Source organism: Ursus americanus, chromosome 29 (assembly GCF_024610735.1).
Source record: "Ursus americanus isolate L20-20 chromosome 29, mUrsAme1.1.p, whole genome shotgun sequence".
In the NCBI taxonomy this organism is placed as follows: Eukaryota; Metazoa; Chordata; class Mammalia; order Carnivora; family Ursidae; genus Ursus; species Ursus americanus.
This window is the reverse complement of record NC_142155.1, coordinates 12,025,328-12,047,830: the sequence shown is the minus strand read 5'-3', so window position 1 is coordinate 12,047,830 and position 22,503 is coordinate 12,025,328. Positions and strand designations below refer to the sequence as shown.

Below are 22,503 nucleotides of genomic sequence, written 5' to 3'. Positions count from 1 at the left end.
ACAGTTTCTGGCACAGAAACAGAAAGGATAAGAAACTACTATGAGGAGCGCCTGGGTGGCACAGCGGTTAAGCGTCTGCCTTCGGCTCAGGGCGTGATCCCGGCGTTATGGGATCGAGCCCCACATCAGGCTCTTCCGCTATGAGCCTGCTTGTTCCTCTCCCACTCCCCCTGCTTGTGTTCCCTCTCTCGCTGGCTGTCTCTATCTCTGTCGAATAAATAAATAAAATCTTTAAAAAAAAAAGAAAAAAAAGAAAAGAAACTACTATGAACAAGTATACACCAACAAATTGGACAACCTAGAAAAAATGGACAAATTCCCAGAAACATACAACCTACCAAGAATCATAAAGAAATAGAAAATCTGAATAGACCAATGACTAGTAAGGAGATTGAGTCAGTAATCAAAAATCTCCCAACAAAGTACAAGAGCAGATGGCTTCACTGATAAATTTTACCAAACGTTCAAAGAAGATTTAATATCCTTTGCAAATGCTTCCAAAAATAGAAAAGGAGGAAAAACTTATAAACATTTTATGAGGCCAACAGTACCCTGATACTATAACCTGACAAGGACACTACAAGACAATTACAGGCCAGTATCTTTGATGAATATAGACGCAAAATCCTCAACAAAGTATTAGCAAAGAATGAAACAATACATTGAAAGAATCACATGATCAAATGGGATTTATTCCAGGGATGCAAGGGTGTTTCAACATCTGCACCAGATGTGATCCACCAGAGTAAAAAATGAATAAAAATGACATGATCATCTCAATAGATGCAAAAATAATATTTGACAAAATTCAACATCCATCTGTGATAAAAACTCTCAACAAACAAGATGTAGAAGCAATGGATCTCAACATAATACAGGCCGTATAAGACAAGCCCACAGCTAACATCATACTCAACAGTTAAGAGCTGAAAGCTTTTTCCCTAACAAGACAAGGATGCCCACTCCCACCACTTTTATTCAAAACAGTATTAGAAGTCTTAGCCACAGCAATTAGACAAGAAATAAGTCATTCGAATTGGAAAAGAAGTAGTAAAACTGTCACTATTTGCAGATGACATGATACTACGTATAGAAAATTCTAAAGACTCCAGCAAAAACTGTTAGAATAAATGAGTTCAGTTAATTGCAGGATATAAAACTGATATACAAAAATTTGTTGCATTTCTACGCACTAGTAATGAACTATCAGAAGGACAAATTAGGAAAACAATCCCATTTACAACTGCATCAGAAAGAACAAAATACCTAGGAAGATTTCAAACTATATTACAAAGCTGTAATAAAAACAGTATGGTATTTGCATGAAACAGATACATAGATAGAAGAAACAGAATAAAGAGCCCAGAAATAAACACATGCATATATGGTCAATTAATTTATGACAAAGGTTCCAAGAATATACAATAAGGAAAGCACAGACTTCAATAAATGGTCTTGGGAAAACTGGATAGCCACATGCAAAAGAATGAAACCCAACCACTATCTTACACCATACACAAAAATTAACTCCAAATAGATTAAAGACGTGAATGTAAGACCTGATTCCATAAAACTCCTAGACAAAAACATAGATTGTAAGCTCCTTGACAGCAATCTTGGTGATGATTTTTTGAATCTAATACCAAAAGTAAAGGCAAAAAAAGCCAAAACAACTAAGTGGGACCACATCAAAATAAAAAGCCTCAGCCCAGCAGAGGAAACCACTGGCAAAATAAAAAGACAACCTACAAAATGGGAGAAAATATTTGCAAATCACATTGCTAAGGGGGTTAACATCCAAAATATATAAAGAATTCACATAACTTAATAGCAAAAAACCAGAACAATCTGATCTAAAAATGAGTAGAAGACCTGAATACACATTTTTCCAAAGAAGACATACAGATGACCAACAGACACATGAAAAGATGCTCAACATCACTCATCATCAGGGAAATGCAAATCAAAATCACAATGAGGTCACCTCACACATCTTAGAATGGCTGGAGTCAAAAAGACAAGAAATAAGTGTTGGCAAGGACATGGAGAAAAGGGGACCCATGTGCACTGTGGGTAAGAGTGTAAATTAGTGCAGCCACTATGAAAAACAGTATGGAGGTTCCTCAAAAAAATTTAAAATACCATATGATCCAGCAATACCACTTATGAGTATTTACAAAAGAAAATTAAAACTAGCTCAAAAAGATCTACGCACGCATGCCCCCACATTCACTACAACGTTATTTACAACAGTCAAAGCACAGAAGCAACCTAAGTGTCCACTGATGGATGAATGGATAAGGAGGTGCGGATACATACACAATGGAATATTATTCAGCCATAAAAAAGTAGGAAATCTTGCCTTTTGCAACAACGTGGATGAACCCTGAGTGCATCAGGCTAAGTGAAATAAGTCAGAGAAACACAAATGCCAAATTATTTCACTTATATGCAAAATCTAAAAAAAAAAAAAAATCAAACTCACAGATCCAGGGAACAGACTAACGGTTTGTTAGTTAGAAGTAGGCAGATAGAGGGTGATCAGAAGGTACCAATTCTCAGTTACAAATTAAATAATTCCCGGGGATGGAATTACAGCATGGTGACTATGGTTAATACTATATTGTATATTTAAAAGTTAAGAGAGCAGAACTTAGTTCTCATCACAGAAAAACATTTTTTTTAAAGATTTTATTTATTTATTCGACAGAGATAGAGACAGCCAGCGAGAGAGGGAATACAAGCAGGGGGAGTGGGAGAGGAAGAAGCAGGCTCCCAGCGGAGGAGCCCTATGTGGGGCTCGATCCCAGAACGCCGGGATCACAGAACGCCCTGAGCCGAAGGCAGACGCTTAACCGCTGTGCCACCCAGGCGCCCCCACAGAAAAACATTTTTAACTGTATGTGGTGATGGATGTAAACTAGATTTACTGTAGTGATCATTTTGCAATATATACAAATGTTGTACACCTAAAACTAGTATTTATATGTCAAGTATATCTCAATTCATGAAATGGAAAATTGCTACTTATTTTTTTTTTCATTATTTTTACCTTCCAGTCTTGGCATCTGTGAACAATCCAACTGAAAAACAGATGTGTTAATAGTGTTTCAGAAATCACTCTCACTATACTTCAGTCACATGGAAAGCAAAAAAAGAAGGCTGTATAAAAGCAATGTGTCCTTTACTTACTCTCATGTCTAAATTGCCACTATTTCATGTAAATGTTTAAGTACAGATTTTCACGGTCCTAAGCCTGAATACTCAAGAGCTATGCGTGCTCCTAGGGGGCAGGCAGAATTACACTTTTCCACATTTATTTCCAATTACACTTAGAATGATTTTCTGCTAGTGCCGAAAAGGAATGAGAAAGCATGGCCTGGCTGTTAAATGGATCTGTCAGTCTGCTCCAGAATATGGACTGAAACTTTATGACTGCTTCCGGGTTAACCTTCTTTATTTATTTATTGGTCCAGTTTTTAAAACGCCTCAAAAGCCATTTAGCAGTCATTGTTCTTTGTGGAAAAAAATAAAACTCTCCTCATTTCTAAGACATGTTATTTAATCTATAAACAATTCATTTAAATCTTTACTCTGAAAACAAACCATCACAAAAACCTAAATCTTCTAAGTAAACTGTCAGGATGCTGAATCAGAATGGAAAGAATCGAAGATAAATTAAGACGGCTTAATTAACCGAATACTGAAAATATCCATGATGGATTTTTTTGTAGGTTGGTGGCAGAGAACTAAGGCATGCCGAAGGCTGAAGTTCAGAAGTGGAGAAGTGGTTCTATTGGCTCAACAGCCAAAAGGACTCTGATGGGAAATGAAGCGTTGTGTATGTTGAGAATGGCACAATCAACAGGGTTGACAATGTCTGATTAAGAATCACTGTCTCATGCTTTATTTCACCTATGAGATTTTCGTTATCCATTATCCACTGCTTTACATTATCCACGAATACTACTGAATGTGTCACTAAGCCACTCTATTCCAACCGAGAATATACAGAACTGGAAAACATATCTGTGTTCCTATTCCTCAAACCCCAGCACATACAAGTAAAATAATTTTTCAAATAACAGAAAATAACGAGTTAGTGAGAATATGGAGAAACTGGAACTCTCGTGCATTGTTGATGGGAACGTAAAATGAGGCAGCAACTGTAGAAAAAAAGTACAGCTGTTTCTCAAACAAACAAAAAAGAAATCAAACATACAATTACCATATGGTCCAGCAATTCTACTTCTAGGTGTATATTCGAAAGAATTCAAAGCAGTGACTTACGGTTATTTGTACACTCATGTTCATGGCCTTATTCATAATAGCCAAAAGGTGGAAACCCAACTGTCCATCAATGGATGAACGGATAAACAAAATGCGGTCTATATATACAACGAAATACTATTCAGCTTTAAAAAGGCATGCAATTCTGACACATAACCATAAAGACATCATGCTAAGTGAACAAAAAAGGACAAATAGTGCATAACTCCACTTACGCGCGGTATGTGGAATAGTCCAAATCACAGAGAAAGAAAACAGTTGTTACCAGGGACTGGGATGGGGGTGGGAGGTGAGACATTAGTGTTTCATGGGTACAAAGTTACAGTTTGTGATGATGAAAAATTTATGGAGATGGATAGTGGTGATCAATGCACAACGTGAATGTACTTAATACGACCTTGTACTTAAAATAGTTGAAATAGTAAATTTTATGTTAAGTACATTATACCACAATTAAAAAAGATTAAACTTGCCTTCCCAGTGAAAACAGTCTCTTAGAGTGTTGGTGGTGCTTTTCAGTTGTTATAGTTTTTAAAACTCCTCTCCTATGCTCAAATTCTCTTCTTCCTTGACCCATGGAAGTGTTTTCTATGGAAAAAATTTTATTGAACATTCTAACTTTTTCAGCAGGGGGCTATCCTACCTCCAACTTCCAGATGAGACTCAACGGGTGGCAAGGGAGGAGGCCATGCCTACGAAAGGGAAGCAGCTTCTGACCACCTACACCAGCCATTCTTAGTTCTAGTTGCACTTTTTCATCCCTTCAGACTAAAAAGAAAAAAAGAAAGAAAAAAAATACAGACACACTAGGTGCCACACCCAGGGATTACGGCTCAATTGATCAGTGATGATGCCCACATGTGGAGGTTTTCTCAAAGCTTTCCAGGTAATTCTGATGTGTAGCCAGGTGTAGACCCACTGAATTAGACACTCCTTAGAGAGCTCAACATCCCCTTTCAAAAAACTCACCGTAAGAAATAATGGCAAGGGAGCCTGGGAGGCTCAGTCTGTTAAGCATCTGACTTCGGCCCAGGTCATGATCCCAGGGTCCTGGGATGGAGCCCTGAGGTGGGTTCCCTGCTCAGTGGGGAGCCTGCTTCTCTCTCTCCCGCTCCCCCACCCCCACCGCTTGTGCTCTCTCACTCTCTCTCCCTCTCAAATGAATAAAATCTTAAAAAAAGTAATGGCAATTAGGAATAAGAAGCTGTTAAACTTAATTTTGATAATCCTTACACCAGAAATAAAGACAAGTTAGAATTCATGAATTCATCAAATGTTTGTGCAAGCTACTACTGTCGGGGACCGTGGCCAGGCCAGAGATGTGGGCAGAAGAGATGACCCCTCTCCCGGTGCAGCTCCCGGGCTCCAGGAGCAGAGGAAGCCCGGCGCGGGCAGGACACCAAAGTGAGCACCGCCCGAGGACAAGTGCATAAGGGCAACATGTGGGAGCAGCTTCTATGATGGATGGAAAAATCGGGAAAAACTTCCCAGAAAAAGCTATCCCTATACTATTAATGAGTTTTGAAAGGGAACTAGAAATTAGCGAGGCAAACCTGGGAAGATAAAGTGACATTCCCTTTTCTGGAAGGCAGTGCGTGCCGCTCTGGATTACCCTGGGCCCAGGAGCATGGGGCGATGCTCGGCTGACCTGGTGGCTGGTCACGGTCAAGTGATGTGAAATGAGGTGCACTCAAGTTCACAGCGTCTGGGGTCGCGTGATACGGCTGCTCAAGGGGCCCAGGAAGAACGCCCGCTAAGTTCAGCTTCTGAAGCCAGGGCAGAGACGTGCGTGCTAGTCACGGCAGCCCACGGCGTGCCAAGGAAAGCCGGCAGGCGAGCCAGCCCCCGGGTCAGCCACGCCCAGCACCAGGCCTTCGTTCTCCTTTGTCCTCACACGCTGTCTGCCTCTTCAGGAGACTCCAATGAAAACGTATCCCCAGATGCTCTCCACAAACTCTTAGGAAAGTCAGGGTGCTGAAAAGGCACGTTTCTCCCCTCTTGACCGGATTAGAAAGCGTGAGAATCATTCTTTGAAATCCTTCCCCACGGGCCATCAGTAATTATGAAATGATTTTTCATCTGGGAAATTATGAAAATGAGCATATAGCCACTTCTCAACTTTCCGATGATCTTTTTGTTTCGTTTTTCTCTTATTGATCAGCCTCTTCCTGGAGTACTGCATCTAAAGCAGGGGCCGCTGTTTATCTCCACACGCCGTCTCGCACGCTGAGTCCGTTCGCTGAGTGGTGATGAGCACGGGCCCACCAGCCGGGACAGAGAGAAAGTCCACCATGAGCCCGAAGCCAAGAGTTTGCATGTTCCTAAGTATTACCTTCCAGAATGATCTGAAATAGCTCTATGTGGTGAGAATTCAAACCCTGACAGAACAGCAGGAACTCCCGCAGTATCTGTTCTCCTTTCAAGCTCACAACCCAGAGGGCAGGTGGCTGGATCCCTAATCTCTAGGTGGGGAAACTGGGCCAGTACGCCTGCTGTGCCCAAGGAGAGCCTGGGAGGCAGCGACGCCCCTCCCCCGCAGCTACCTGCGGAGCTCTGGTCACCGCGGTCATCAGCCACACACAGCACTGAGCCAATTCCCCTGGACAAACCCAGGTGACGGGGGAACACAGACACAGTCTGATCTCGCTTCTTGGTGAAGAGACCACTCGCTCAGGTGTCTGCAGTGTTGTTCCAAGGGCTCTGCATTTGAGGTCTTACTCTGTGAGGGATTCCCTTCCCCCCGTCCTGCAGAGGAAGGGCACGGAGGCTCAGAGCTAAGGACTTGGTCACTGGGCACTAAGCGGGAGCGCCATCGCCGGAGATGCGCTAACCGAGCTGGATCACCGAGCACCCTCGGACCAGTGACTTGGCGGGTCCCGGCCTCCACTTCCTTCTATTTAAAGGAGGACAAGAGCGCTAGCACGTCCCTTGCAGAACCGAGTGAAGACGAAATAAGAAAGCTCCCAGAGCACCATGGATCACCTGACGCCTGGTAAACACGCCTGGTGCGCGGCAAACGGTCATCAGTCGGCCTCCCACGCAGAAGCGGAAACTTCGGATTTTCAAAATCCTTCGTCCCAAATGCTTTATTCACTAAAATTCTGAGGGATACCACTTCACTTCCACCAAGCCCCACCTGAACATGGCCACCCACCCTCAGCTACCCTGGACAAAGTCCCCTGATGACGGGCACACGGATGCACAGACGCTCCTGACCCCGCACGGCCGCGGTGACCCAGCACAGATGCACTCGCGAGGACAGCACCGAACACGCCGGGGAGGCCACCAAACACCTGCAAGTCTCTAGAATGTGCCCCATTCCGGAAATAGATAAGAAATGAGCACGTCTCTAGAATGCACCTCATTCCGGAAATAGATAAGAAGTGGGCAAGTCTCTAGAATGCACCTCATTCCAGAAATAGATAAGAAATGAGCAAGCCCCTAGAATGCACCTCATTCCAGAAATAGGTAAGAAATGAGCAAGTCTCTGGAATGCACCTCATTCCGGAAATAGATAAGAAGTGGGCAATAGACAGCTTTTCCCCTCACACTCCACCACCATCCCTGTGGTGCTCTAAGTTCTCAGGACAGAATCACCATGCCCCTGAAGCTGTGACTCTGTCCCAGGGAGCCCACACACCACTGCAGTGACAGTCACACTGCACCAGCCTAAGCACAAGGTCCCAAGTCGGTCCCCAGACCCTGCACTGGAAGGCACCAATATGACACCCTGTCTCTACTGAGAACACTAATTTTATCTTTCTTATACAAAATAGTCACATATTGAAAACAACACATTTAATTTACAAATGGTCTCAAAGTGGCAAGGTTATTACCTTCCTTTAAAAAAAAAAAAGATCTGAGAGAGAGAACAGGAGTGAGTGCAAGTGGCGGGAGGGGCAGAGGCAGGGGGAGAGAATCCCAAGCAGACTCCCCACTGAGCAGGGAGCCCAGACGCAGGGTTCAATCCCATGACCCTGAGATCATGACCCAAGTCGAAACCAAGATTCGGACGCTCAACCAAATGGGCTGCCCCACACCTCTCTTTCGTGCAGTATTTGTATTCACAAAGCAAAGGAAAACATTGCCAATTCTGGCTATGTTCATTTGGCTTTGATGATCTACCAAGAAAGGGTTTGCCAAGTAAATTAATCCAAACAAAATTCCTTGTCGACAAATATCAAGACAAAGAAGGCCCTGTGTGACCGCTATTTCTCGAGAGCCCAAACTCCACAACCCTCCATAAGGACAGCACACCCACAGTGAATCCAGAGCCCGGAAACTTGTCAAGGAATGGGATTTTCTTTTTTCCCCAATATGAAGATTCTTATTTTTGTTATTATTTGCCTATTTTTAGACAACTGGTATTCTGGTTAACAGAATGTTCTAATTACCTGGAATCACCATATACTTCTGCACTTAAGTTACAACTCAAAGTATAATTCAACATATTAACAATAATTAAAACCAAAATTAAATTTAACATACCCACTATTATCATACCACACAATATTGTTAAAAAGACCAAAAATTCTGCTAATTTATGGGCAGAATCTGAAATGGCTTGTTAAAATTTCATAAATAGGTAATATCTCTTTAAAGGCCTTCTGTCACCTCCGACCCCCTGCACCCAGGCGGCCACGCCACCATTCATGCCTCACCTGCCACCACGTGGTTCTCAAATCACACTTGCAATCCCGTCAGTCCCCAACTCAAAAATGTCACAAATCCTCCAATATCTACAGAAATGAAGACAAATTTCTATTTCAGCCATCAATCCTTACAGGCTGACCCGAGCTTGCCTCTCCCCCAAGAGCTGCATAGACCCTGGGGTCTGCTGTTCCCTAAACTCGCCCTGACCTGGGCCTGCAGGTAAGGCACCTCTCAAGTGCTACCTCTTCCACGATGCTTTTCCCAAACTGCCCTCAAGAGCAGTTCTCTTCTATTAAATCGTAAACCCAAAACATTCCGTTCATACCTCATTTTCTATCTCATGGGACAGTAAGTTACATATTTATCACAGTTATTCGCTCGCTGCTAGATACACAACCACTTGGGGGCAGGCGCTGTGTGTTTCCTACAAAGTCCATGCAGCCCCACAGTCAGTAAGTGTTTGCGGACTTCAGCCCACGGTGCTCCTCCCGCATTACTAATATTCAGCAGACGGCCAGCCTCCAACAACCAGCCCCTCCACCTTCCCGGGTCTCGGTCTCCTTGCTTATCTCACCTCCTTATTAGGAATTAGAGGTGATTCTGCTGAGACGAACTTGTCCATCTGAGTTCCCAATCCCTCCCACCCCCCCATCTCCTCTCCTTTGGGACTTCAACACATCTCTTTTTCTCTCAAAACTTCAACTTGTCTTATTTCATTAAAAGAAAACAAAAAAGCAGTTCTCCTACCCCTTGAAATGGCTACCATCTCTCTTCCCTTCTCAATCCTGCCACGTTTCTTGAAAGAGTTGTTCCTGGCCCTCCTGCCTCTTAGTGGTGCTCGCCACCCCCAGCCCTGCACCCACCATTTCACCCTACTTCCCCAGAGGTCTCTTCTAAAGCATGGATCTGATTTTCAGTTTAAAAAGGGCCCTTTACATCTCTAGAGGCTAGAAACTACTGTATACTGGAAATGGGGATAAGCCGTAGGGATGGAGAAGCTAGGTGTCAATAGAAAAATAAAGTATAAATACAATGGCCCACGTACAACCTCAATCCTTGGAATCAAAACTTGTCAAAACTCACAGCGCCTTAGAGCTGGACCTCAGAAATCATCCCACCCTTCCTCTACCTTACACGTAGCTCCTTGCAGCCCTCGCAGCTACTCGCTCCCGGGACATCCTCTGTAATCACTGTCCTGCCCAAATGGAACCTCCCCAATCCTTTCATGGACTTCATTTTTAAGTTACAGCAATGTTTCCTCACCTGAGAGCAAAAACAGCACCTGCCAAGACCAACACGGCAAAATAAAGACGGACACAGAGTCAAACTCCCTGAATGACATGAAACGTTACAATTCCAGGGTCGGACACTCAAATCAGCTTCGAGTGATGGGCTAGGCGGTGACTTCACAGAAACCCGGGCGGGACAGACCCTGGCAGCTTCCAGGGAAGGTGCTCGCCACCCCCACAGCAAGACGCTTGTGGAAATGCGGCCCGTGGGTGAGGCAGCATGTTTCTCACTCGGCTCCTGGGAATCCAGAAGAGGCCCAGGCCCCAGGCGGTCCTCACCCCACAGACCGTTTCCTGAGCAGCGCTTCCCTGACAGTCCAGAGGCCAGCAGGACACTGGCCCAGACACAGAGTGGCTGTAACTTAAAAATGAAGTGAAAAGTACCATTGGTACGTGAAGGTCCACAAGGTCTTTCCCTTCCTCCCACAGAGAATTCATGAATCTTATGTGAAACGTAAACAAAGCTGTGAATTTTCAAGTTTTAGAATGAGAACTCCCTCCACATCAGAATCATTACCTGATCAACGAAATCACTCTCACTTAAAGGCTTTCAAAAATACTAATAATTTACCAAAAACTAATTTGCAAAGCAAGTTCATGTGTGAAGAAAATAATTTAGCATGGCAAAACCTGTTTTCTTAGAGACAGAAATTTTATTCCTATTTTGAAACAAGGATAATTAAGAAACAGGCAAATCATTCATATTTTATGATAGTTCTTATATTATGCTTTGAAAATATATTGAAATGCTTAGAAAAAAGCCAAACATCAGTCATGTCATAAAGCAAAGTCTACCAGGGAATTTAGCAGTAAAAAGGCATCAGATATCTTGTCACAGGCCAGGCCTAATGCATAAAACCCACGTGCCTTTCTTGAATTTTAGATATGGATCCAAACTGGGGGGAAGCAGTGCAAATATTCCATGGCTTTACTGGATACTCGATCATCTACGTAAAATTTCTCACAACAAAATCCAGGAAGACGTATCCAAGTTGTCCTCGCCTCGAAGCTACCTTGCAGGGCTGTAGGCAGAGATCCTACGTGCAAGGAGACACACCGGCAGATCTTGTGGGGAAGCAAGGCTCTGGGAAAGGTAAGGACCAGACACCGAGCAGCGGGCCGCTTTAGCAGCCTCGACTCCTCACTTAGGAACCAGGCACCTGGGCTTCTCTTTGAGCTTCCCGAGGATGGAAGCCAGGAGAAGGAAGAATACATCAGAGAAGACCTCAGGGGTCAGACATGCTACAGCTCATCCCACACACGGGGAAACTAAGCCCTGGGGAAGCAAAAGACTTTGCCTTCTGTTCTCAACATTTTCTGCTCAAAGTTACACTTCCTCTCAGTAAGAAACCAGATTCTCAAAAGACACAGCCTTCGAATTTCAGAGTCATGAACTCCCATTTCATTGAGGAAAGGCCTTTTTGGGAATCCTCAAGACCTTCCAAGTATGGCTGACCTTCAGGTAAATGGTTTCTTTGAGAGGCCAGCTCAGCTCTGAGGCTGCAAGAACCGAAGACCAAAGGGTAAAGCTTGTGTTGGGGAGGTCAGGAAACAGAGGGGAGAGCCCCGGACAGGGTGGCCAGGGAAGGGTAAGAGCTCCAAACTGTCCTTGGGGTCAGAGACACTGACACACATTTCCACAAAACTGGCACTCGGGAAATGTCTGTTAAATGTCGGGTAAAAATATCCTAGTTTGTCCCCTCCCGTGATGCAGGGCGGCAGATCCGCCACAGTGCCGTGCACGAGAACTTCCCCCAACAACTCCTACCCCAGCATTCTTCCTACTCTTGCTCCCTTAAATTCACAGGATTGCCAGAATAGAAGTAATGAATCCAGTTCAGAACACAGCCTTCATCCCCTCAGGATTCAGAGTGTAGAGATTTTGACTGCAGTTGGGAAATACACACAGAGGACTGGCCAAGCACAGGATGGCAGACAGATAGACAGACAGAGCTGTGTTCCAGAGTTGAAGATGGATGAAATTAGTCTTGAAGCTTCTCTGCCTCCATCTTCTGGGTTATAAATGTCAGTGATTTTCTCGCCTCTAAGCCTCACGTTTTAAACCGCATCCTACCAAAGTTACCATCCTTCCAAAGTTACCTCGTTTTACAGAACCCACAGAAAATCCGTTGCTTTATGACAACGTAGCATTTTGGGATTTGTGGACTACTATAGGTCTTACTCAATTCAACAGGTTGGTCAGAGAATAAAAATTAAATTTTTTAGAGGGGGGAGGGGCAGAGAGAGAGAGTCTTAAGCAGACTCCATGCCTAGCGCAGAGCCCGACGCAGGGCTCGATCTCACAACCCATGAGATCGTGACCTCAGCCAAAATCAAGAGTCGGACTCTTAACCAACTGAGCCACCCAGGTGTTCCAGAGAATATAAACTTTAAAAGACAGTTATACTCAGTTAATAAATATTTGAAAAACCAGAAATCCAATTTTATGTTTCAGCTATTAAATGTATCAATAAGTAGCAAATTTATCAATAAGCATTAAAATGATTAGTTTGTCAATTTCACATCACTGTTAAGTTTATCAATAAGCACGTGATATACTGAAACCAACTGGACTCCAACAGAGGGGCACCAGAAGGCACGGGCAGCAGCCCCTGTGAGGAGGGGCCAAGTCTGGTTCCCACCACTGACCCGACACCCAACCCAGCACGTGGCACGTAACATACGCTTGTTGAAGAGATGGCCGCATGGACAGCTGACAAAAATGGAACAGAATGACCACTTCTAATCACGCACAAAGTCCATTCCTACTTGAATTAATCAAAAAGCCTGCTTTGAAGGTTTATTATAATTTATCTGCTGAATATAATACGCTCTAGGGTCTTTCAAAGCTTCCTTCCTCCAGGACGCTGTTACAAACAGGATCACTGGAAAAATAATCAGGGAGGAGCAAATGTCACCATCCACACTCCTCACCTGCCATGTCGATGGCAAAAGGCCTGTCTGCTCTCCAGCCGGTGTACCAGCCAACGACTTTGCCGTTTTCCACCAACGGACGTTCATAGCGTCGCCCACCAACCAGGCCCACTGGCCAGACAGAGACTTTGCGTGTAGTTCGCATCTACAAAAAGGGGAAAGAGATGTGGTTTAAGTTTTCTTACAGAAAATAACTTGAGGGAGGAAAGAAATGTGAACCACACAGAAGAAAGGGGGTGAGTGGGGGGTGGGGGGGGCGTAGATTTTCAGAAGCTGAGGGTTCCGAACAGAACCCCTCTGCTGGCAGACTGCTGCTCGATGCGGGTCTGCTTGGCGCTGTTGGCCGCCTGTCACAGCGTCATCTGGCGGCTCAAGGCTTAAGAGAAATAAAGTGGGTGTCAGTATCTGAACATCACTTATTTGAAGCTAAATTGTGACTATCAAAAATATTTTCTATTTGTTTCAAAATTGAATCTTCAAACTTTGCATCTTCGGAAGTGAGAGGGTTGACTTCCCTTTAGGAAACTTTATTGCTCAGTAACAGCAAAAATTTCACTCAGGGAAGCCACAGGAGTTGCCTTTCTATGAATTTTCTATTTATATAGACACAGAAATATTGGCTGGGGGTGTTAATAATGGCATCCAGATACAGAAAAGATCCCCGGCATTCTCCAAAGAGACAAAAAGAAAAACGTACCCTACATTCTGCCTTTCAAGGAAAACTGGGCCCATGCAGGCAGCTGGAGAAGCTGGCCCTCTTCCAGCACACACTGCGGTATCTGGTGGAGCGCTGGTTAAAAACAGGCCTGAGCTGAAAGTGATTTGCTGAATTCTTTAAGGGGAAAGACATGTTCACGAAAAAGCTTGCTGACATTAGGGCAGCACCTTAGGGGAAAAGCACCACCACCACCACCTTCTAAGACACATGTCGAACAGGACCATAAGCAACCCACAAGACACCTTTGTGCAAACTAGAAGCTTGCCTTTTCTCGGGCACACACGTATGTGGGGGCCGTGGCTTGGCCATTAAAATACAGGCCGATTTCAGCTCCACTCACCCTCTTAGCTGCGGGTGTCCTTGGGCGTAACCTACATAGCTACATTTGGTGGGCCTGTTGTAATGACAATTTCAACACCAAAGGTTTTTTTTCCCCGCCCAACACCAAATCTCTTTTATTTGCTATAGAACTGGGTTATGATCCAAAAGAAAAAATAAACTTGTGGGACTTCATGAAGATAAAAAGCTTCTGCACAGCCAAGGAAACAGTCAAAAAAAAAAAAAAACCTAAGAGGCAGCCCACGGAATAGGAGAAGATATTCGCAAATGACACTACAGATAAAAGACTGGTTTCCAAGATCTACAAAGAACTTCTCAAATTCAATACACGAGAAACAATCAAATAAAAAAATGGGCAGAAGATATGAACAGACACTTTTCTAATGGAGACATACAAATGGCTAACAGACACATGAAAAAATGTTCAAAATCATTAGCCATCAGGGAAATTCAAATCAAAACCACACTGAGATACCACCTTACGCCAGTTAGAATGGCAAAAATGGACAAGGCAAGAAACAACAAATGTTGGACAGGATGTGGAGAAAGGGGATCCCTCTTACACTGTTGGTGGGAATGCAAGTTGGTACAGCTACTCTGGAAAACAGTGTGGAGGTCCCTTAAAAAGTTAAAAATAGAGCTACGCTATGACCCAGGAATTGCACTACTGGGTATTTACCCCAAAGATACAGACATAGTGAAGAGAAGGGCCATATGCACCCCAATGTTCACAGCAGCATTGTCCACAATAGCTAAATCGTGGAAGGAGCTGAGATGCCCTTCAACAGATGACTGGATTAAGAAGTTGTGGTCCATATATACAATGGAATATTACTCAGCCATCAGAAAGAACGATTACACAACATTTGCAGCAACATGGACAGGACTGGAGGAGATTATGCTAAGTGAAATAAGTCAAGCAGAGAAAGACAATTATCATATGGTTTCACTCATTTATGGAACATGAAAAATAGGAAGATCAGTAGGAGAAGGAAGGGAAGAATGAAGAGGGGGTAAACAGAGGGGGAATGAACCACGAGGAACTATGGACTCTGGGAAACAAACTGAGGGCTTCAGAGGGGAGGGCGGTGGGGGAATGGGACAGGCCAGTGACGGGTATTAAGGAGGGCACATACTGCATGGTGCACTGGGTGTTATATGCAAATAATGAATCATGGAACATTGCATCAAAAACTGGGGACATACTGTATGGTGACTAACATAATAAAAAATTATTACAAAAAAAAAGAACTGGGTCATGATCAGTTAACCAATGGTTAAAATAATGATTATCAATCAAGGGGTTTTTTTTAATGAAAGAAAAATTATGTACTTGGGAAATACTTTCAAATATAATTCAAATGGAAAGTCTTATTTTTAAGATTTTATTTATTTATTTGATAGAGCACAAGCAGGTGGAGCAGGAGGGAGAGGGAGCAGCAGGCTCCCCGCTGAGCAGAAAGCCTCACCCGACGTGGGGCTCAATCCCAGGACCCTGGGATCATGACCTGAGCGGAAGGCAGATGCTTAACTGATTGAGCCACCGAGGTGCCCCTCAAATGAAAAGTCTTATCATTAAAGAGTACAAGTAACTAGAAGCTCCCATTTGCCAGGCATTCCAATTTCACTTATTAATCTCCCACCTCACTCCAAAAAGATTTAAGGGCATGAAGCATATCAGGTAATAAAGATCTCACTGTACTGGTCTTCCACAAATCTGGAATTCTTTTTATAATCTATTACTTTCTCAGTAAATTAATCACCATTGCCTTATTCTCATACTAACTTATATGATTTTTAAAAAGTCCTACTGAGGTACAACTCATTGTAGAAAAGAGTTAATAGTTCGGAGACTACTGTCTAAGAGACTTGCTTATAGGGCTGGCCCTTGGCTGGCATCTGGGAACGTGGCTTTTCAAACAGTCCCTATGTTGATAAAGTTGTTTTGCCCGCCTGGGGGCTCTGAACACGTTTTCCTTTTGGGAATCTGAAACACTGGCAGGCAGGAGGTGCCTACGGGACCAGTCCCCCTAAAGAGCCCTGAATGTTACATAGGTTTCCCAGGGCATAAACGTCGCACACCTGTGGTGACAGTTCTGCCGGAGGGAGGATGTGCAGGTGTGATCCCTCATGGGAGGGGGAGAACGTAGGGAGTCTGCACATGGATTCCTCCACGCCCTTCTTCCTGGTGTCTTTCCCTCACTGATCTGGCTGTGTATCTTTACTGTGTCACTGTAAAAAATCTAAGCCACAAGGACAACCAAACATGCACATGTAACTACAGAGAGCGGACTATGTGTCCTAGTCAATCGCCAGACACATGGCTGGTCTCGGAGGATCCCTGAAAGAATGAAATGTAATTTTTAAAGTGTAAAGTCTGATACATTTTGATGTATGTATGTAGCCACGAAACCATCACCCCAATGATGAACATATTCTTCACCCCGAAAAGTTCTCTTGTGCTCGTTTTGAATCCATCCCTCCCATCACTCTCCGCATCCCCGATCCTCCGATCTGCTCACCCCCTAAACCACCGATCTCCTGTCCCGGAGCACTAGTTTGCATTTCACAGAACTCTGCACGAATGGAATCACACAGCAGGTACTGTTTTTTTCATTTGGTTTCTTTTACTCTGTACAACTAGGCTCCGTGTCAGCACAGTGTTCTGTCGCATGGCTGTGCCACAGGTTGTTTTCGTTTTTACCCATTTGCCTGTTGATAGACATCTGGATTGTTTCAAACTTCTGGCTATTACAGGCGAAGCTGCTGGGAACATCCGTGTACATAGGAACTTCACTTTTTTCCTTTTTTTGATAGATACCTGAGAGGAATGGCTGGATCACATGGTACGTATACATTTAACTTTTTAAGAAACTACCCAATTCTTTTTCGAAGCGCTTGCTCCCTTCTACATTCTCACTAGCAGTGCAGGAGAGTGCCAGCGACGGCCCATCCCCCACACCTCCTGCGGTCAGTGTTCAATTTTAGCCATTCCCCCAGCAGCGCCTCACTGTGCTTTCAATTGGCATTTTTCTTTCTTTCTTTCTTTTTTTTTAAAGATTTTATTTATTCATTTGACAGAGAGACAGCCAGCGAGAGAGGGAACACAAGCAGGGGGAGTGGGAGAGGAAGAAGCAGGCTCATAGCAGAGGAGCCTGATGTGGGGCTCGATCCCATAACGCCGGGATCACGCCCTGAGCCGAAGGCAGACGCTCAATGACTACGCCACCCAGGCGCCCCTCAATTGGCATTTTTCTAATGACTAATGATGTTGACTACCTTTCTTGTGCTTATATGCTATCCATAATCTCTTCTTTGGCGAAATACATGTTCAAATCTTTTGCCTGTTTTTAAAAACTTTATTTTCTATTGAGTTTTGAAAGTTATTTATATATTCCACACACAAACCCCTTCTCAGATGATTTGATTTTTAAATTTTTATAATTTTAGTATGATAAATATTTTATATTTACAATTTATAAATATTTTACCTCAGTTTGTGGCTTGTCATAATGTTCGTTCTCATAATAACGTGTTTTGAAAAACAGAACTTCTAATGTTGATAAAGTCCATCTAATTCATCAATTCGTTCTTTCATGGATCATGCTTTTGACGTATCTAAAAAAAATTTAAGATTTTATTTATTTATTTGACAGTGAGAGACAGCCAGCGAGAGAGGGAACACAAGCAGGGGGAGTGGGAGAGGAAGAAGCAGGCTCGCAGTGGAGGAGCCCGATGTGGGGCTCGATCCCAGAACGCCGGGATCACACCTTGAGCCGAAGGCAGACGCTCAACGACTGCGCCACCCAGGCGCCCCTGTATCTAAAATTTTTGCCTAACTCGGGACGTGTGGGTGGCTCAGGGGGTTAAGCGTCTGACTCTTGGTTTCAGCTCAGGTCTTGATCTCAGGGTCTCGGGCTCACGCCCCCCCAGGCTCTGCATGCAGCATGAAGTCTGCTAGAGATTCTCTCCCTCTCCCCCTGCTCCTCTCCCTGCAAGTGCTCTCCTTCTCTCTCTCCCTAAAATAAAAGCTTTAAAAAAATAAAATAACTTTTTTGCCTAACTTAAAATCACAAGAGTTTTTGCCTCCTCTCTACAAGTATTATAGTTGTAGGTTTTAAGTTTATGATCTATTTAGGTTATGATCTATTTCGAATTCATTTAGGAGTACCGTATGAGAGACTGCGCCACGCAAGCACTCCTGAAGTTATTTTCTTTCTCCTCTTTGCATATGGATATCCAATTGTTCCAACCACAATATGCAAATGGATACGCGACCGTCCCAGAACAACTGAACTGTCTTCGCACCTTTGTCGAAAATAAGTTGCCATAGTCGGGTGAGTTTATTTAGGGACAGTCTTCTCTGATCGACTGGTCCAGGTGGTGGTCTTGATGCTAACACACTCTCCTGATTTACTGGCATTATAATAACTCTGGCAATCGGGCAATGTTAGTCCTTTCTGCTCTTCCTCATCAAAGTTGTTTTGACTGTTCTAATTCTTTTTCTTTTTCATATGAGTTTCAGATGCACTTGTCCATTTTAGCAAATTTTTACTGAGATTGCATTAAATCTATATATCAATTTGGTGAGAACTGACAGCTTAACAAAATCGGGTCTTCTAACCCAGGAATATGGCGCAGCTCTTCATTTACTTAGATTTATTTTTAATTTTCCTCAGCAATGTTTTCGTGATTTAATTCTTGAATCAATACTAACATTTAATGTTTTGTGTCCTAGGTCTTCTCCATAGGTGGGGAAAAAAAACCCAGAAAGTTTATTAAATTTCCACAGAAATATAGCCCTCTCCCCAACTCACTCCACCTTCAAATTCCTGTGCCTCACACACTGCAGAAAGTGTAAACCTTTCTGTTTTTTTATTTTATGTATCAAACATGCCAAACATATGAAAAAACTAAAATCTAAACATATGTGTTTTTCCTAAATTGACACAATTGCTTTATATTTATCTAGAAGGCGCTAAAAATAGTACTCTGTTCTTTTTTGGTATTTCCTTAAAACGTGTATGATTTTTCAGCTCCTAAACTGCTTCTGCCCAGAGCACTAAATTTTCAGATCTGCTAAACAGACGCGACCTCGGCCTTGTGTGTCCTCCTGAAAATGCGAAGGTTGTGCCCTGCATGCATCAGGTACCAGAAACATTCTTGATAGGCCCCGGTGGGAACTGCAATGTGGACCACGTGTACCTGTGCCGGGCAAGGGATGAGCTCACAATCAAAAGAGGAGGACAGACAATAAACCAACAGAAGTTAAAAATGTTTTTAAAATAGGATCGGAGAAATCACCATTAAAGAGAATAATACACCATAACTATGAGACCAGTAGCATAAGGGAATTAAATATGGCCGAGCACATTTTGTGGCAGGCTTGTCCCTTAAGCAGGGCCCTGAAACACATGTAGGATTTGGCCCGCAGACTTCAGAACAGCCTCAGGTTCTAGGTAATGAGATGAATCCAAGCAGCAAAACTTCACACTCCTGCACGTTTCTTGCTAGAAAATGCAGGTTTGGCTTAACACATTCCAAATTTCTGAGAGCGGCTCAGAGCTAACACTTACTTGTGTTTGATTTTTTCAGAGAATTGGGTGTTCAAAGGTGAGGGAGTGACTATTTCAGCACAGGTGATATGGCAGGATTATGTTTCCAAGTATGCTAAATTAAAAAAAAAAAAAGTTTGTCATTTCAGTAGTTTCATACTTTGGAAAGATCTAGATGCCCTTGCCATGTGTGCACTGCTCAGAGCGTCAATGTGGAATGCTTCCTCAGAGTTAGACATGCGGCCCCCCGGTACACCACCACTATACTACATAGAATGTGCCAGACATTTCAAAGGAAAATAGCACAGCTATTTACAGAACTTCTTCATTTCACCCCTGGGAGCTATCCTTTGTTCTGTGTCCTTTTCACTCAATCTATGCTCTTTAAGGATTCCTTGGCAGCCACCTTCTTTTCTGAGAAGGGAGAGAAAGATAACAATGACTGTTACTATTAAAAGTAAAAGCACTTTCATATAACTGGAATATTCTCAGTATTTAAAAGTTTTGTTGCTTTCTTAACACAAAATAGTCGTCACGTAACAGGCACAACTTCAAGTGTCTGGTGTGAGCCCAATCTAACACAGAGGATTAGATATGGAGATAGAGAGGAAGCAATTCACATATTTCTAAGAGTTAAAGTATCACTGATCGGTCCCCAAAGCATTCTCTTCCTATTTATTCAATGTCTATTCTCCCACCACGACCTCAGTTAAATAGACAGGCTTGAAGAGCGGTATTAACCAGCCCAAATCGTGGGCAGAGTCATTTCCATAGACCCCACGCTACAAGGGACAAAAAAGATACATCTGGTACATCTCCACATGCCTCCTACATGCCATTTAAACTATCCCAGGGCAGGGGTGCTGGCGGGCTCAGTTGGTTAAGCATCTGAGTCTTGATCTCAGCTCAGAGCTTGAACTCAGGGTTGTAAGTTCAAGCCCTGCGACGGACTCCACTCTCCAATGCTGTGCAGACTCCTTTAAAAACAAACCAAAACCAAAAAAACCAAAAGCCTATGTCAGGGCAGGTGGTGTTGTTTATCGTCATCCTCTCCAGGAAAGGAGGGAGGCAGGTAACCACTTGCCACGCCTGTGTCCGGCGACCCTTACCAACAATCAGCTCCCGGAGCCGACTATTTTTTCTGCAGCTTTACATCATTTCGGTCTCGCCGTGGGGGGACAGCTAAGAGCCAGCTCCAGGGCCTGGAGTACTTCAGATCACACACAGGTGATCGTCAGAATGCCCTTAGAGTAAAGCGGAACAAGTTGAGCAAATGCCTCTAGATCCCTTGAAGACATACCATTAAGGGGCAGTCTCGTCTCATTTTTTCCAAAGGGAAATGAATACTGTTCTTGATCTTCTGAAATTTAAAATGCTATAGGGAACCTCAAGGAGAATTACAGTAAAGAATGACACTCTGTATCCTTCTTTAACATTTCAGTGGGAAAGAAAAACACGCTAAATCCAACAGCGTCCAGGAAACTGAAGACACGAAGGAAAGAACAGGACAAATATAGGGAAGGAATACAGAAATGATAACCTGGAGCTGAGCGTCCCTCTCCCATCTCACTGTCCATAAACATCTGGTATTTCCAACACAGAAGCTACATAACATCATCCAACATACCCATAAAATTCCTTGGGAACAAGTTTGAACTAAGGTCATATCTGCACTTTCTCTTTCTTGCATCTGCTCCCTAACATTTTAGCTTCCATTTCCTTCAACTAATGGACACTTGGCTCAATGCTATTCATTCCGGTGTCCTTCAAAAATCTTTATATCGCCTTAGATCTTTTTTTTTTGCCTGATTTCCATATACCCCAATTTCCACAACATGAACTTTTGAGGTGCATAAAGTATCTAAAAATTCTAGAAAGCAGAAATGTTCCTAATGTTACATTCTAAACCCATCTCCTATGTCATTGGGTAGAAGATCAAGTTTAACATTTCCTCCATACCTGTTTTTCACTAAACATCTATCACACAATGTGTGTCCGGTGCTGTGCGAGGCCCTGAGCAAGGCTGACAAGGTTCTCGTCTACCAAGCCAACATTCCAGGAGAGAAAAAGCAATGACATATCGAATTGCAAAATTAGTTACTTAATTTCTATGCTGATAAGGGCTGTAAGGGAAGGAGACAGTGGAACAGGAGCATGTTATAGAGGCTGGGACGTGATCTGCGATCTGCTGAAGCTTCCGTGAGGACATCAGCATGAGCTAAGCCTAAAGCCTGAAGCATGAACCACTGTGGACAAGAAGACCAAAAATATTCCAGGAAGAAAGGAACTCAGGTACATGGGCCCCTAAGAGGAACATTCCCCTGCATTTCTTTAAAAAAAAAAAAAATCTATTATTGTGGATGCTGGATGTTAGGAGTCAAGTGTCTCACTGTTGGAGATAAGCAGAAGAGAAGGCTAGAACGATCCATGTGGTTACAGATTAGAGGTGGAGACATAAATATGAACCCACGTTTAGCTGAACCCTGAGATGGTTATACAAATCGAGATCCACGTGGGATAGTATCACACATACATCTCCTTGCTCTATCAGCCGACAGGACCCAGAAATAATGGACTCCAGTAGCAATGAGCCCACTCGGTGCCCAGATCTTGGTTTCTAATACCATACTCTAGTAAAAGGAACCAGAGCCACTTGCAGAAGTAGCTGATTCTAGGTCCGGGGCAGAAAATATACAAGACATATCCCAAGGTATCTTTACAGCCA

At 43.4% G+C, this 22,503-nt stretch overlaps 1 protein-coding gene across 2 annotated transcripts in view; it reads right to left on the bottom strand.

Annotated features, from left to right (window-relative positions):
* B3GAT2 (beta-1,3-glucuronyltransferase 2) overlaps positions 1–22,503 on the bottom strand; it is a 243,899-nt gene that overhangs the window by 9,900 nt on the left and 211,496 nt on the right. The window contains exons 9-10 of one of the 2 annotated variants that reach the window (XM_087856970.1): positions 13,167–13,311; positions 6,536–9,029 (exon numbers count right to left, since the gene is read on the bottom strand). In XM_087856970.1, the coding sequence (XP_087713096.1) occupies positions 8,974–9,029; positions 13,167–13,311 (201 nt within the window). In that variant the 3' untranslated portion in view covers positions 6,536–8,973. Of the gene's footprint in view, positions 1–6,535; positions 9,030–13,166; positions 13,312–22,503 lie in introns of those variants that run through there. The other variant, XM_087856969.1, reaches the window with a different exon arrangement.